Source organism: Hesperophylax consimilis, chromosome 2, assembly GCF_061612785.1.
Source record: "Hesperophylax consimilis isolate HC1 chromosome 2, BYU_Hcon_1.0, whole genome shotgun sequence".
NCBI lineage: Eukaryota > Metazoa > Arthropoda > Insecta > Trichoptera > Limnephilidae > Hesperophylax > Hesperophylax consimilis.
Genome location: NC_142837.1, coordinates 24,268,691 through 24,285,035, shown reverse-complemented (window position 1 = coordinate 24,285,035; position 16,345 = coordinate 24,268,691). Strand labels below are relative to the sequence as shown.

At 32.5% G+C, this 16,345-nt stretch overlaps 1 protein-coding gene across 2 annotated transcripts in view; it reads right to left on the bottom strand.

The window, feature by feature from the left end:
- Positions 1-16,345, bottom strand: part of LOC149425811 (protein amalgam-like) — a 331,117-nt gene that overhangs the window by 221,138 nt on the left and 93,634 nt on the right. For both annotated transcript variants that reach the window (XM_089641737.1, XM_089641745.1), the window contains exon 3: positions 12,797-12,927. In XM_089641737.1, the coding sequence (XP_089497863.1) occupies positions 12,797-12,927 (131 nt within the window). The remainder of the gene's footprint in view (positions 1-12,796; positions 12,928-16,345) is intronic.

Genomic DNA, 16,345 nt, shown 5'->3' with positions numbered 1-16,345 from the left:
GATGTAATACAATTACACTTTTCTATTTTGATATTATTGTTATTATAGATCTATCTATCACATGATATGGGTGTAATATTTCCGCTATTTATTATGTTACAACATGATCATAATAGATTACACCCCAACATATCAAAATAATTGTTTTTCTTTTGTTTTATAATGATATTGATGTTAATCAAAAAAATATATATATTTTTTTTTTTTGTTAATCAATTGATATTAATCAATTTTATATTTTCCGTAATCATTATTTTTGCAAAACCAATGATATCTAGTAAGGTACATTGGGTGTTGTAAAACATTAATCAATTTAATTTCTCTAAACCTTTCTATCCTCCTCATAATTCTGTCGAATGTCTAGCGATGAAATAATAATTTCTTTTCCTGACTTTGTGAATAATTTGTTAAGTACCACGGCCCGCCGCTGGTCGGATATAAGATAAACAATAATTGTTTACGTTAATACTTCACGATATCCAAATGCAATGTTTATGTTATATTTGTTCCAGCTATCTCGTTTTGTGTCATTGTTTATTTAATCTCGACGTTTGTTATTTAATTTTTTGTTCCTCGGAGTGATACGTATTATTCAACGATGTTTCCGACTTTTTAAAATCTCGATGTTTATCTTATCAATTTTTAGATGTTCTTTGATGTCCCAATAAGTTCGATGTTTTTTGGGTTTGTCTGTTTATTAAACTTGCTTTATATCAACATTCCGATTTGTTCGATGAACCCAAAACATAAACAATGTTTTTGTTTACGGAACGCATTCCTCTCGAGTGAATGACATCATTAACCTACTTCTTTCATATTGTTTATATTATCGTATGAAAGGTATTTTTATTGACTCTAAAGTTCACGGTCATTTGAATTAACACATTTTTATTTATAAGGACACTTTTTGTATTATAAGATTTATTCGTTAACACTTTCTTTTTGGATTTATTGTTTGTTTACGTTAATCTATTTATTTTTAAATTTCACTGTATTTATGTAATGTCGCACTTTTCTGATGAAATTTTTTTTTTCTAATTCTTTAATTAATTTCGTCCTATTTATTATTATTATTTTCTCCGTTTTTGCAATAGGTTGACCAATAACTTTGTTTTTTTTCTCTCAAAACTTATAAAACCTGAACCTCCTGGACACGGCTATTCAGTTGTAATGTTTCACCTTTTTGGGTGTGAGAGTAATTTTAAATATTTCTTTTTTTTTTTTTTTTGTTTAAAACAATATAGAATTTTCTTCTCTCTTGGCTATGATCGATGTTTAATTTTTTTTTTTTCTAAGGCTTTGCATATGTGTTCGCAGGGATGGAAAATTCCTCCCCTACAACACATAAGCCTCCATGAAAATTGGACCCTCTTCTTTGATATCTACAGAAAGCTACTTAAAGCTCTCTTGTACTATATATCTTTATAGACATATGTACTTAACTAATTAATACGTTATTTACGATCTTGAACGCAAATATACCCGTATTTATATTGTAATTAAATTCCATCAAACGTTGTGTAATTTTTTTGATTTATGATATAGGATTTTAATTACTTTCATTTTTGTGGTAACCCCCTTGGTTCTGATCGAGGTGTTGAGTTCAAAGTTGAATTAGTCTTTCTATTGCAAACCTAGACTTAAATGAATTTTATGAATGAGCTAACTTTCCTATTGTAATTATTCTGATTCCCTGCACCCTAACAAAATCGTAGTTAAACGCTGATAAAAGATATTATACATGTTTATTTGGACAGGTAATTTAATATAACTCAAATGGTTAATTGTTAGTAAATTTGATTTTGGTGAACTTTTGTGTCTGTGTGGTACCACTCCTTTATGATTCTGCTGCTATAAGGTACATGTAAAGATTGATTTAGTAGGTTAATGTAATTAGTTAATTGCATATTTGACGAACTCGGAATAGCCCATTTGCTGGCATAATTTGGCTCCAATCCTCCATCAAGTAAACGAGATGATCGGGGGTGGACTAGAAATTTGCACAATCCTTTGACACGGCTCCTTGATTGATACCTAAGTTATCGTGTCCCAAGAAGCCTTCCACGTCATCATGTACTGCATTCAAGTTTCCCCTCGAGTCCCGATACCCCCAAATTCCGACCCCTCCTTGGACTACAATTTACTTAGGGCGAACCGGTTTCGTCCTATATACAATCATATACTCACGGTTGGTGTGGACTTACGGGTCGTGAATCCTCATTCCACGTCTAAGAGAAGATGCGAGAGTGGTCTACCGACCTAAATGCAAGCTGTATGCAGGTCCGCATCCTCCAATAGACAGTACATACGAATAAATATATGTATACATACAGTTTGGGAAAGGTTTATAACTTGCAATACAAGGCTATTTACCTCGCATCCCAAGCTCGGATCTCGCACAAAGAATTCTGCACAATTCTTAGCTTGGTAACCGAATATATACGTACTAATAAGGTGATACTAATAAATACTAGTAGAATAAGAAATTATTTGATAGTTTGTTTTGGAGAGCTATCGAACTCCAGGCTTTTGTTTGTTTGGTTTTGACGTTTTTATTTAAGAGAATCGCCATCTCTATTGGATTTGGTTAATGGTCTTGTTATAGGAGCGACCACTGCCTCCTATTGATGAACTGTATTTGTTTTAAATTTTACCTCCAGGGTTCAACATTAATTTTTGTTCATCCTATCCCGTGATTTTTCAATTGTTTCAAGTAGTTGATCGCCACATTAGAGAGTACTCGACCCTCAAATATCTCAGGCAACTGATGGGGTTTTGTATGAGCACCCAATCAATAAAATTCAAATGTTTCGTATAATTATTCGATATAAATCTGGCTAACCCGTGATTTTTCAATTGTCGATTGTGAATGATAAGTATTTGTAAGCACGCAGCTTCCAGCTGTTTCAGGTAACTAATAAAAACTGTGCGATTATCTAATCAATGGTCTTCAAATGTTTCATGTAATTTTTTGATATAAATCTGGCTAACCCGTGATTTTTCAATTGTCGTTTGTGATTGATAAGTATTTGAGAACACGCATCTTCCAGCTGTTTCGGGTAATTAATAAAATCCTTTGTGACTAACTAATTAATGGTATTTAAATGTTTTATGTAATTTTTTGATGTAAATCTGGCTAACCCGTGATTTTTCAATTGTCGTTTGTGATTGATAAGTATTTGAGAACACGCATCTTCCAGCTGTTTCGGGTAATTAATAAAATCCTTTGTGACTAACTAATTATGGCCAAGGTCGTTTTCAAACTATGCGGTTGACCCAATTCTCCAGTGATCCTTTGTTTTGTAAACAAATAATATAAACATCTCCTGACACACTAACCTAAATGTGAGATTTGTTTATTTTAAAATTCCTTAGAAGTCATTTGTGCCTCTTTACTGATTCAGTTATGATACCGTTTATTGTGCATAGTTAATTTAAATATTTTTAATTCCTTTATTGAAGTTAAACTATTTATTTCATTTTCCGAATTTAGTAAATTTACTAGGTTAAATGAAGAATAAATATAAATATATATATATGTACACATATCTCGATTGTCAAAATACGTTAAATAAGATTACATATATTAATAAATAAATATAAGGTATATGATTCTACATGGTCTTGAATATTAATAAATACATATTTTCTTTTTCAATAATATAGATATGTCTTCGAGTAGGTATTAAAATCACTACCATTTCGATGCTTCGATTAATAAATAAAATACATATATATAATTACATTACTCATATATATATTCTTTATATACAATATATTATTTTATACTTATAAATATATATACAAATATACAACATACATATATTAATGTGTAATTCTTTGTTTTGTTGTTTTAATTTAATATTCAATTGATATACTTCCACTTCACAGCCCTTCTGTGTCTCCTGGGACCTGAAAATTATTTATAAAAGGAAAACTCACCCACGTCAAGGTATTTCCGGTCGGGTAGTACACAACAACCTTGATGAAGAAATCCTACCTAATTAATTGTATTTTTCAACTAATTTCAAAATAAATCTTTTCGACTATTTATTCCTATTTAATATTTTATTCTCGCTTGAATCGTATAAATTAGCTGATATTTAATTTTTCTTCCGAACGAAATCCTAATTCAGAAATCCCGTTGATTTAATAACACCTTTCCAGTTTAGGCTTTTTGAATGATAGCTGTTTCAAATTCTTTTTCGAAATGATAGACTGATGATTAAAATTCCGGTTAGAACGACAAACACTTTTAACACTGTCGCTATACGCACGATGGATTTTAATTGAACAATTTATTAATTCTAAATTTCTTTTTATATAAATTGATAAGAAAATTTATTCCGAATTGTGCAAACTTTTAATTAACTTCTTAATAAATTAAATTTTTTCCTCTTACTATTAATTTTAGAACAAAGGTTTAAACGTTTATTATTATCGAATCCTTTTTTTTTTGTTTTTGTGTTTCTTTTAACCTAAGATGAAGTATTTATTACTATTATTATTATTTTTTAACCAAATTGACGTTAAATTATAATCTATTTTTAAATATCAATACGCGATCACGTTCACTTTAGATTAACGATAACAAACTCTTAAATTTAATTTGAATGTTTTCACTTTGAATGAAATAATTATTTTTAAATTTTTAATTAATTCACAATTCACTTTTTGCACTTCACTTAACACTTTTAAGCACTGAGTTTAAATTATATTTATTTTCACTGTTTAACCAAATTAAACTGATTTAACAAAACTTCACTGGTGGGGTTTTCAGAATTTAGAAACTGAATTTAAGACTTTTTACAAAACTTTCTAAGTCCAGGTACTTGTTCAGAATTTAACACTTAGATTATTTCACTAGAATTTTACCAATAGACGTAGTACTGCCATGTAACAACTTTTCAAACCCTCGGCGCGACTGCCCTCCTGACTGATGAGTTCCATCTTTTATACCCCTCTCAGGTTCCAAAAGACGTATCTGAATGTCTCTTGATGCTTAATTCTATCTCCTATCAACTCGTAAATCCAAACACCCCTTCCATCAATATCGAATGTGCTCCCATAAGATGTTCTGCTTTCCGGCTCTGGGCGGTAGTTAGTTTTTATCTCACAAATCTAAGTCGATAGGGTCCGAATCGGGTAAGTCTGTGTTAATCGCCCAAGCTTCCTTTGTCCTGTGTTCATACAAAATGTAGTTAAATTCTCATGATTTTGTGTTCCTTTTTTTTCTCAATTTGCGATAGGTCCGTCCTCAATAATATATATATACATCTCAATTTTACGCATCTCGTGTGAAAAATACCTAAATCCATGTTGAAATCCCTACTATGCAGTTTAGAATTTCGATTTATCTAAATTCTACTCAATTTTATTGTCACCTATATGAGCTTTTCCATTTTCACCAGTACTTTCTCTCTTAATGCCGCAGATTTGAATTTTTCCTTATCTTTTGGATTTTCTTTTATCCGCGACGTTTTCTTGCACAATTTTCTTCTTTATTCTTATGTCATTTCTCATAACTCTTTAACTAGTTATTTTCCAAGTCGTATTTATTTATTTCACGGATAAATTTGAATTGTATCACTTTTCTCCACTTGGATTATTCTTTATCTCCGTTCTTTACCCTTTCTTTCATCTTTTCTCCACTTTTCCCGATGTGTGTGGTCTCCAGGAAAATTTCATACTTCATCTATTATTAATTAATATATAATTTTCCACACTTCTATGGGAGATATACCTAATTAGACTCTGGGATATCTGTCACTTTTATTGCCTGATCCAATCTCCGCCCCATCCTCCATCCCTCACTTACAAGATTTCACATAAATTATATGTCTGGACACCTGTTTACGTTTAAAATTTTTGTACCAGACTCGTAAATTTAGTTTAATTTCAAACCTATTAATTTTTATCTCTTTTGACTAATCTAAATACTTCATAAGACCAACGTTAAAGTTAATCGCTTTTCCAATCGTTTATTACCTTAACGTAAATAAAAATCATGTTCGGATTTCGATTGTTTACCCTTCAAAATATACATGAGACCGCCAACCTTTTGTCTTGTTTCGATCCCTCCGTAATATTGGGTAACTCTAATATATATCTAACCTAATAATCATGAAAATGTCTACTTTTCCTGAATCTAATCTATCGATATATGTTTAATTTTACTGTCTTCTTCTAATACTCAATTTTCATTTTCCTAGAACCTTCGTAGCAGTCCAAAATCCCTGTACTATCCTTCCATTCGATCGCCGCACTTTTCTAAAAGTGTATTTTTTTGCGAGATTTTTCATTCAAAATTGATTTACCAATATGTCCGTTTCATCTTAAATTGATAACGATTAATTTCCATTGTTTCCAACACTCACTCCTCTCTTTAGTACGAATTTTATCGAACATGACACCCTCCTTCTATCATAAATAATTGCACTACAGTTGAAATTCCGCCAGTAACTTTCCTTCGCTTTTCCCGTCCCTTTTTTATACTATCACGTTTATAAATTTTCCATTGCATTTTCGTGCGTGTGTTTTTCAATTTGTAAAATCTTCAAAGCACTCGATTTCAACGGTTCGCCATCACCTAAATGTCTCGGTTATTGTAAACATTTCCTAGAGTTTGTCGCCTTGAACGTCAGTGTTTATGCCATAGTGCGTTCACCTCTAATTTTTGTGGGAACGGAAATGCAATTAATTATCTTTTTTAATGTCGGGTCCAAGGTTCAATCCTTTGTCTTTCGTAGACACACCCCCCTTCGTTCACTGATTGGTTACTCAAAATTTTTATAGCTCTTTGTTTAGATCTATTGGTTGACAACCTTCATTGTTTATTTTTAGGCCTAGAAAAGGGGAAGCCCTGTCTAGTCCTAGACGATTTTACGACCTCTCTGCTTTCGTCTTAGAACCTCGATTTAATTTCAACTATTACAGGTGTCTACTGTAAGCAAGCTGGATCAATTCTTTCTCCGCCAGATGTCGTTAGCATGTCCGTTTTCATAAATAATTTGCATATTTTTTTTTTGCAGCTATGGTTTATCTGTTTTTCTCTCACTGTGATTTAAAGCCTTTCATCACAGGTTTTATGTTGTAATAATATTTTTGTATAGATCAAAGATTTTTCAATGTAATGTTTAATTTAAGTTTTTTTTGAAAATTTTTTGATTGACAAATACTGCGCAATTCAGAAAGCATTTATTATGGCTTGGCAAATATAACGGTTTTGCATTTGTGTTGTTTTAAAATTTGGTGTAGTAAATTGATTTCTATTTCTCATTAGTTTGTAAAATTCTTAGTTTTCTTTGTTATTTTTTTCTTTGCACACTTTTACGATGGAAGCTTGCTTAAATATGTGATTGAAATTTGGTACTGGAAACAATTTAAATAGTGATTCTGTTGAGAAGGTAGATTTTTTTTTAGTTTTACTTTTATGATGATTCTTTGTGAAACTTTTGCAGAGTTTAGATTGTTTTTATAGGATCCTCCCCAGCCTATGATTCCGTAGATAAGCAAAGAGTGGACAAGAGCATAGTATACATTTTTGATTATTTTCACATTTAAAATATTTCTTAACCTAACAAATATTTTATTTTTATTTTATAAAAATAAAATAAATAAAATATATATATAAATATATATATATTTTATATGTCGCGTGTTCGATTCCTCGGCTGGCTAAGTCCTCCATCACAACACAAGCAACATTTTCGGCTTTCTGTGGTGGTAGTAGGAGATTTTCAAACATTGTTGGGTTATTCGTAACCTGGGAATGTTTGTCTTTCTTTTTAAAAAAAAAAAAAAAAAAATATACATAAAATAAAATAAAATGAACCTTTGTCCGTCCAAGTGGAAAGGATACAAAAAAACTCCACCGAAGTGTTCTGACATTATTTAAACCTTATTTAATAATTTCATGGTATTTTAAATAATTATATTTTAATATGTATTTATTTACACGCTAGTCTATTCTGGTCACATTAAAAAAAACACTTACAACACACTAGCGCTCCTAACGCAACTAGCGAAAAAAATGATATTCGCCAATTGGACGGGCCAGATCTCTTCACCTTGTTTGCTTTGTCCTGTATTGTATATAATATCTTAATCGTAATTACAGAACTCCTCGGGCTTTTACAAAATTATTTATTTATTTATTTTGTAAGAAACAAACAGCATTTACATAATTTACAATGATAGATATAAATATACAAGTTAACTGAAGTCAAGCCACAGAAGTTTCTTATGCTAAAGTTCATTGGAAATGAAGTTTTAATATCTTAAAATTAATTTGGTGTTAAAGAAAGGGGAGAGGAAGAGGAAAATAGGAAGAGAATAGGAGATGCTTGCGATACATTCCATACTCTCATATAAATAATCTATAGTACGCATTACTTTATATCGATATTTCTTTAGGTTATTACCAAAAATTTCAATGTTGTAAAATTTTGTATTATATTGTGCACATATACGAGGAATTGGGGAATTTTTCGAATGTTTGTTCTACACGAGGATAGACAAAATAAATCAGATTGTATTGAACGCATTGGACAACTTAAAACTTTTATTTCTTCGATACATTAGACATTTATGTTTTTAAAATGAAGTTGTTATAAAAGATAGGAAGTAAAATTCAATTTGAATGTTGGTTATAACCGTTTAACAACTCGCAATTATTGTATAATTACTTGACTAAACGGACGAAAAATGATAACAGTAAGTTGTGAATGTATTGAATTATACAAATACATAAGTAAATTGAGCATTTTATTTACAAAACCACGATTTAGTATTAAATTACAGAAGGCTTTCAAATAGCAGTCGCCCTGTCACATAACGCATCTTAGCGGAGCAAATAAATACAAATTCGCATGCGTAATTTCTCCGTCAGATGCCAAATGCGGTAGTGCAGGATATCAAAAATGGAGTTAAATTGTATTTTATTATTTCCAACTCGAATCTACACATTACAGTATTTATGCAATGTGTAACATTAACACCGCTTGTCGATTTTTTATTTGTAAGGCTGTTAGTAGTCGAACGAGTTCTTTTTTATCCAAGAAAAATAAACATTCTTCGCGAACGATTTTTTTATTAGATATGATTTGAGATTTTCACGGCCAAAAGTAAAGCGAAACTATAGGGATTGATTTTTGGGATATTATGCCGTGTAACACTACCTTCTTCTTTAGCCAATGTTGTCCGAAACGTAGGTATGTGTAAACGCGTGGTATTATGCCGTGTTCCTCAGCCTAACACGTGTAAGAAATATTGTAGAAAGCATGTGTTACTAAATCAAATATTATCGTGCTTCGTTCGTAGTAAGTCCGGAGACAAAAAGTAACCATAAAATCCCTTGCGTGATCATACAAATAAACAGTAGGATCATTTTTGTTGGTTTAACCTTTCCCGTTTATTGTTTTTGTTAGAAAGAACAAAGTCGTATAAAGGTTTACCGAAGGGGATAAGAAATATATGGAAAATGTCTTCGGCCAACTTTCTTTTAATACAATTCTTGGAGTAGGCAATCAAGGAAAACATGTTGTGGCATTATTAAATATTAAATCTATTCAAGAGCACTTAAAATAAATTTAAAGAAATTTATGAGCTTATGTTTTATATCGAGGATAGTATAAATAAATGTTATTACAAAAATAACATTGTGTAATAACACGTATGACCGACCGGTTAGTGGCTGAGGTGACAGATGCATCGGATTACCTTCCGGGTATCGCCGTCCTGGGTTCAATTCCTCTGCTTTCTAGGTCCTCTATCACGACTCAAGCAACATTGATAATATTATTCTGCGTAGTGTGATTGAATTAGGAGCTTTTCAATGCAATTGTGAGTTATTATATTTTCTACACAGGGGAACAATCACATAAGTCAAAATTGATTACTTTTTGGCTGTTTTAAGTGTCTCATTAAATAAATATAAATGAAAATTAATTAAAAAATAAATAATTTTATTTAATGCATCTTTCTGGAGTAAATACGTGACTTATGTGTTAAGGAACACAAATAAAGACATAATCTATGACTTGTGTTTTGCTACAAAAAAAATAAATTAGTCCTCTTTCTTCAAATTATAAGAACCTAATCAATATTATCTTCATCCACAAGACCCGACACGTGGTTTGTAGAAAGTTGGTATTAAAAATCTTTATTTTGTATTATTTTTATTCTTGCTAGAGAAATTCCGATGAGTTATAAAACGCATTGTAAGACGGGAGGAACTTGCAATACTTAGGAGGGAGTTGATAGGTACAATTTTATAATTGGTATTTTGAGTTAAAAATTATAATAATCAAAATTATAAGTTTCATGGTTTCGCGACAAGATTACGTATTTCGTTTTATACGTTTTAAAAAAATATACTTTAAACCATTACTTTATAATTTTTATACATATTTGGAAGAGAGTTATAGAGTGTGTAGGAATTAAAAAGTTAAGAGATTTTATTTCATATTTTGTAGTGTGTGTTATAGGAATGTGGATTCTATTGTTGTGGTTGTGGATATCTTAATTGTAATGTAGCTTCATGTAAGTGTGGGTTGAGGTGGGTTGTTAAGGTATTTGTAGGATGGTGGTGCTCGTGATTTCATGTTTGGGAAGGACTGTGATTGGAAGGATACTAGAATCTGAATAGATATCATTAACATGTGTGTCCCACGGAAGACCAATAACGTTTCTGATAGCTCGGTTTTGCACCACCTCCAGGTCAGCTATCAGTATCTTTGAGGCAAAGCCCAGATATAGCGGAGATAGGATAGGTGTGAGTGTACCGTGGTATGATACACCGAAGTTAGTAAATGAATGGGTAGTAATCCTTGAAATATCTATATATATATAGTACACCAGTCATGGGAGTAATTTTCCCCCTCACATGATTTATGTGGAGAACCCAAGATACCTGGGAATGTCCAATCAGACCCAAATATTTTGTGTTCGTTTTCTTTTCGAGACAGTTGTCGCCAATTTTGATATTGAGGCTGCAATTTTTCTTCTTTTTAATTAAACCTGTTTGTGAGATGGGAAAAAACCACATTAATTTCCGTATTAAGCTCCGCTAGATTCGGTTTGTTTAGAAAAAAATACTTTTATACCCCACTTTGTTTTATCATTAACATAGATTAGGAACAACAACTGTCCAAGAATTGATCCCTGGGGCACTCCACATGTTATTTTACCCAAGTTACTCGTGACGCCACCCAATTCTACTGCCGAAAAGCGATTCGATAGGTAAGATCGGAAAAGTTTCAGGTGAGAGCCAACAATGCCCAAATGTTTCAGTTTTTCGATCAATTCGTTACGATCCACTGTGTCATACACAATCGAAACCAGCTGCCCCTAAAGCCATAAGATTAGATACCTATGACCTGTAAGATTTCTTTTCTATTTGTACTGATCATTTTAAAAGATTGTATTGCTTGAGGTTTCGTTAGATCGTATTTACATCAGTTTTCGACAAATGCTTAAATAAAAAAATGCTTTAACTGAGGTTAAAATCTCTTTTGGTTCCTTTACTTCTTTGTCATTTATGACTAAAGATTAACAAGCTATTGTTTCGTATGGCTATTTGATAGGATGGATTTTTCATTTTCCAGGTTCGTTGGGGCTTATTCAAGTGCTTTGGTATAGTATTTAGATTTAATATATTATCTTTAATTGTTGACAGTATAAAGGGCTTGGTTTTTTCTGTTGTCAACGGCATACTTCCTTTATTTTGTTTCCAAAGTTTAAAAATGCTATTTATTTTTTAATGACTTTATCAAGTTTCGGATCAAACCAGTATCACCATCCGCTTATTAAAATGAAATCTGTTGAATTCGATCTTCCAAGAAATGTGGAGAAAAAAATGTGCTGGTGGAATTCGTGAAAATAATTTCAAGTGCGTCTGACGCTTTTCAAACAATAAATCAAAACCCCCATCGAGAGTCCGTGATCTAATAACAAGAAAGTTCTTATTTAAAAAATTTAATATAAGTGTGATAACATATTTGTAATAAGCATTAACTTTGTGGCTCGTCATAATTTACAGTAAAAATATATAATTTTTTTTAGACCACTTTAATTTTAATTACACTCCACCGGTTTCGAAGGCACCCTTCCTTCGTGAGGAGAATATTAAAACGAGAATATTCTCCTGACGAAGGAAGGTTGCTCCGAAACCAGTAGAGTGTAATTAAAATTAAAGTGGTCTAAAACAAATTTATATATTTTTATTGTCAATGTGATAAATTTACGAGAACAATATTTTTTGTTGTTGTATGAATACCAAAATCCAAAACATAGAAAGCTGAAAACTTCATTGTCGTCCGCGAAAAATCTTCAATCGGGCCGCAGGTTAGGCATGCCTAATCTATAGGACAACATATGATTTTTAATTTACCATTTATTTATTTTTAAAGTCCAAGTTTATTATTCGGCACTCAAACTCATGAATAGTGGCTATGTATGTCGGATAAGTTAGCTGAGTCTTCTACCTATTGAGAGTATTTATTTATTATAATAAATAGTTATCGAGAGGATGGTTATGCAATTGTTAAATTACTATATGTATTGTGTATTATGTATTTAGATTATTATAGATAACCATTAATAAATGTTGTAATAATAATGTATTTGCTTCAGATGGGTGAGAACAAGGACGGGTTGTTTCACAGAAATTCAAGAGGAACGTTGTCGACTCAGCCATCGACCCCGCTCTGTGGGTATATCTCCCAATAGAGTTCTGGAGTATTAATGCTAGGAAGAAAGAGTTACTTTAAGCAAGATTTAGACGGAATGGACTTACAGCTCTGTCGGCCAAGTTCCTCACGCGGCAGTGAAGGTAGGCAGTCTGCCCCACAGCGGCAGTCACCTCTCTCTTGGTGGAGTTGTCGAAGTACGGCTGCTGGAAAGGGTCCCAGCTGGCGGCGCTTGCACCTGTGAACAATTACAAAACATTCAGTTTCAATTTGACATCTTTTGCAATTTTTAATCAAGATTTATTACGTTGCTTTTTAGCCACTGCTGGATACATACAATAACACCTAACAACTCTTACAATGCACTAACACCTCTGGAGCAAGTAGCGGAAAATCGTCCCGGACCTGAAACTTGAGCGGGCCACATCTTTTCACCTTGCTTACTTGTGTATTATTTATCTGATATGTTTATTTTAAATGTTACCTATAATAAACAATTTTTAGAATTTCGGTTAGTCTTATTTTCATACACCTCGGAAGCCATATTATAAGCTCTAAAATATAAATCCTCAAGTTTAAATAATATACGCAAAGCCAGGTATTTATATAATCAGAATAGTACCGATAAACTTCTAATAATATTTGTGCTAAACTAAACTAAACTCTAAACTTCTAATAAAATTAACTGAAAGCTGAACCCGCAATTCGAGCATCTTTCACTGTCCGAGGCTCCATTATCAATGGATAGCAGCGTTCTCTCTTATTATTATTATTGACCTAATTAATTGCATTTGTTTTTTTAACGTAGGTACGTCATTTCTTAATTGGCTTTTTTACATATGGCACAGGCCAAAAAGAAAAAAACCTATAATCGCAACCAAAAAAATGGTAAGTTTAAATACTATTTCGTATAGCTTTCCCATTCTTAAATACTTTTTATGTTCATACAAGTACCTATAATAGGTATAAAAATTTCATAATAAATTAACTAAAGCAATATTAACTTTCCAAAACATCTTCTTGCTCCAAAAGTTACATTTAAAACAGGCACCGCGAGACCATTCAGCTGCACGTTCATAACTCTAAAGCTTATGTACAAGTTGATGTCAGTGTTGTACTTGTATTATTCATTGTATACAATCGAGGTCGGTTCTATTGCCCAACTTTAAGGATGGGTTGTTTCATAGAAGTTGAACAATTCATCAAATTTCAACGTTAGTTTTCGGGTTCCGTGAAAGTCCTATTCAAGTTCTGTTGTGATATCACTATTGGCCAGTCGTTTTACAAAACTGAAATTATAACAAAACTTGAATATAACCTTCAAAGAACTTAAAAACCAACTTTGAAATTTGATGAATTGTTTGAATTCTCTGAAACAACCCGTCCTAAAATAAGCAATGTCCGCCTTCACGCAAAACAGTTGTGATATTTTTTGAGAAAGGTTTCTCAGCAATGAAGAGTTCTATTAAAAATATAATTAATGTATAACATACATTAAAATAACGAACGATGATTCTGAATACGTTATAATTTTGTGGGAAATGGTAACTGTAACATCACATAGGTTGGGTTGTTCCACAGAATTTGAAGAATTCATAAAATTACAACGTTCATTATCGGTATCATTATATTGAGACCAGTTGAGATCGTTACCTATTTATTTTTGTTTCATGTTTCGTTTAGTTTTTTTTTAAATGACTTCTCACAATAACGCCCCTATCTGAACACTTGTACAGTGTAGGCAGAGGAGTTATGTCACCAGGTTGGGCAACGTTGTGATGTGGGTTAAAGTAGGGGCTGTAGGAAGAAATTTATTAAAGCGGGTCCTGAAGAGTCCCAGATTATATGAAGGAGGTAGATGCCGGTAAATCGTTCTACATACTAGTACGAGCCGTCTTACACAAAAACCAGTCGAAGAAGCGGCCTTTTCTCACAAAGCCAACATCAACTGTGGACTGGTGTTCGGCTCGTGTATGCTGAGTTTCATGCACATACACAGGTGCACCTGGGATCAATGCTGCCAGCTCCTTTGAGCAGGCTCCATTAAAATAACCCAAGAACAGACTCAGCATGCCCACATTGCGTCTGTGCATTAAAGATGGCAATCGGAGTGTTAATAATGGATTTTAAATCAGACCTGCCCTCTTTATCACAAAATCAAGTAGGTTTATCACTAGTAAAATATCACATACATGTATAAATACGTGGTGGTTCAGCACCATAATTTTTATTTGTTGTTAATGTTATCAAGTATATAAAATATTTTACATTTCTCGAGCACAGTTTCATGTCTTTATATATAAAGGAGTGCTTAAATGTTTAATGCTTGCTGAAACGTACGGTAAATGGCATGGAAGTGTCCCTTTGGAATAAGAAATGAAAAATTCAAAATCAGGAATATTGCACGTACATGTGTTTGAATTTCAAAAACCTACCATTCATTGTGAACTAAATTTCCATTGGGTCTAGTTAGAAATCCGGACTTACTTATAAAATTTCATGATTGTGAATAGTGCCCGTTGTTCTCTTGGTTGATCTGCCAACTATACGGATATTTACTAGCTTTAATACCTACAGGAAGGCATCACTTTCAGGGTTGTACAATTTGCAATACTTAAATAAAGATTAGGTAGGTACCAGCACTCCATTGTGGACTGCTAGTTTCGCTTCTTTGGACATTTTTGCTAGCGCTAACTACGTTACGAGTTACCTTTATTTACCCTTCATTAAATATCTCTGTCAGCCTTCCCATATCTCGTAAACATGCTTCCTAAATACCTTCTCCAAGTATTCCTCATTTACAACTTTATTGCATTCTGTTTTCGTACTCTCTCTTTCAAATACCATGACTTTAGACCTACTTACATGCGTCATTAACTCATTCTTCATACATACTTTGTTCGGTAAAAACATGAGAGACTGTAGATCTTCCATACTGTTAACAGTCTACACTGTATCATCAAAATACAACAGGCAACATTCATCAATCCCACCTCTTTCACTTACATACAATTATCCATGTAAAAGCGTGTAACCCTCCTACAAACATTGGTTAAAAAGATTGCACAACCGTGTGAGAATTAAACGAATTATCACCTTTAAAATATTCAGCAGCAAAATTGTCGAGATCAACAGCCTAACCATTTTACATACATTTAATCGATCTTTTTATCTCATCCGTGTTGATTTCGGTAACATTTGCCCTATCATCATTCATATCTGAATCGCCACTGGAATCACTGTCACTCGAGTTGCTTTCGAAGACTTCCTCAAAATACTTCATTCGCCTCTCTTTTATTACTTCCTCATTCGTCAACATTTTTCCATCTTACGATTTTTGCACCTTCATGCTTCGGTTTTATGGACGACTCCGGGACTTTTTGATTTTTGGACAGCTTAAATTTTTTTTGGAAGTGGTCTGTCATTTTGTTTCCCTCTTCATGTTCAAGGCGTTTCTTTTGTTCTTTCACTCCAACTCTTACTTTTTTCTTGCATTCTTTATACACTTCTTTTGCTCGATCCCTCTCTTCGCTGGAAGCACCGCTAACCACTATCAGACATGACCATGATTTCTTCTTCTCTGAGACCAGTACTATAATGTAATCATCATCATCCTTCCTACCTTGCGTGTTTATTCCACACACCTCTCTAGCAGA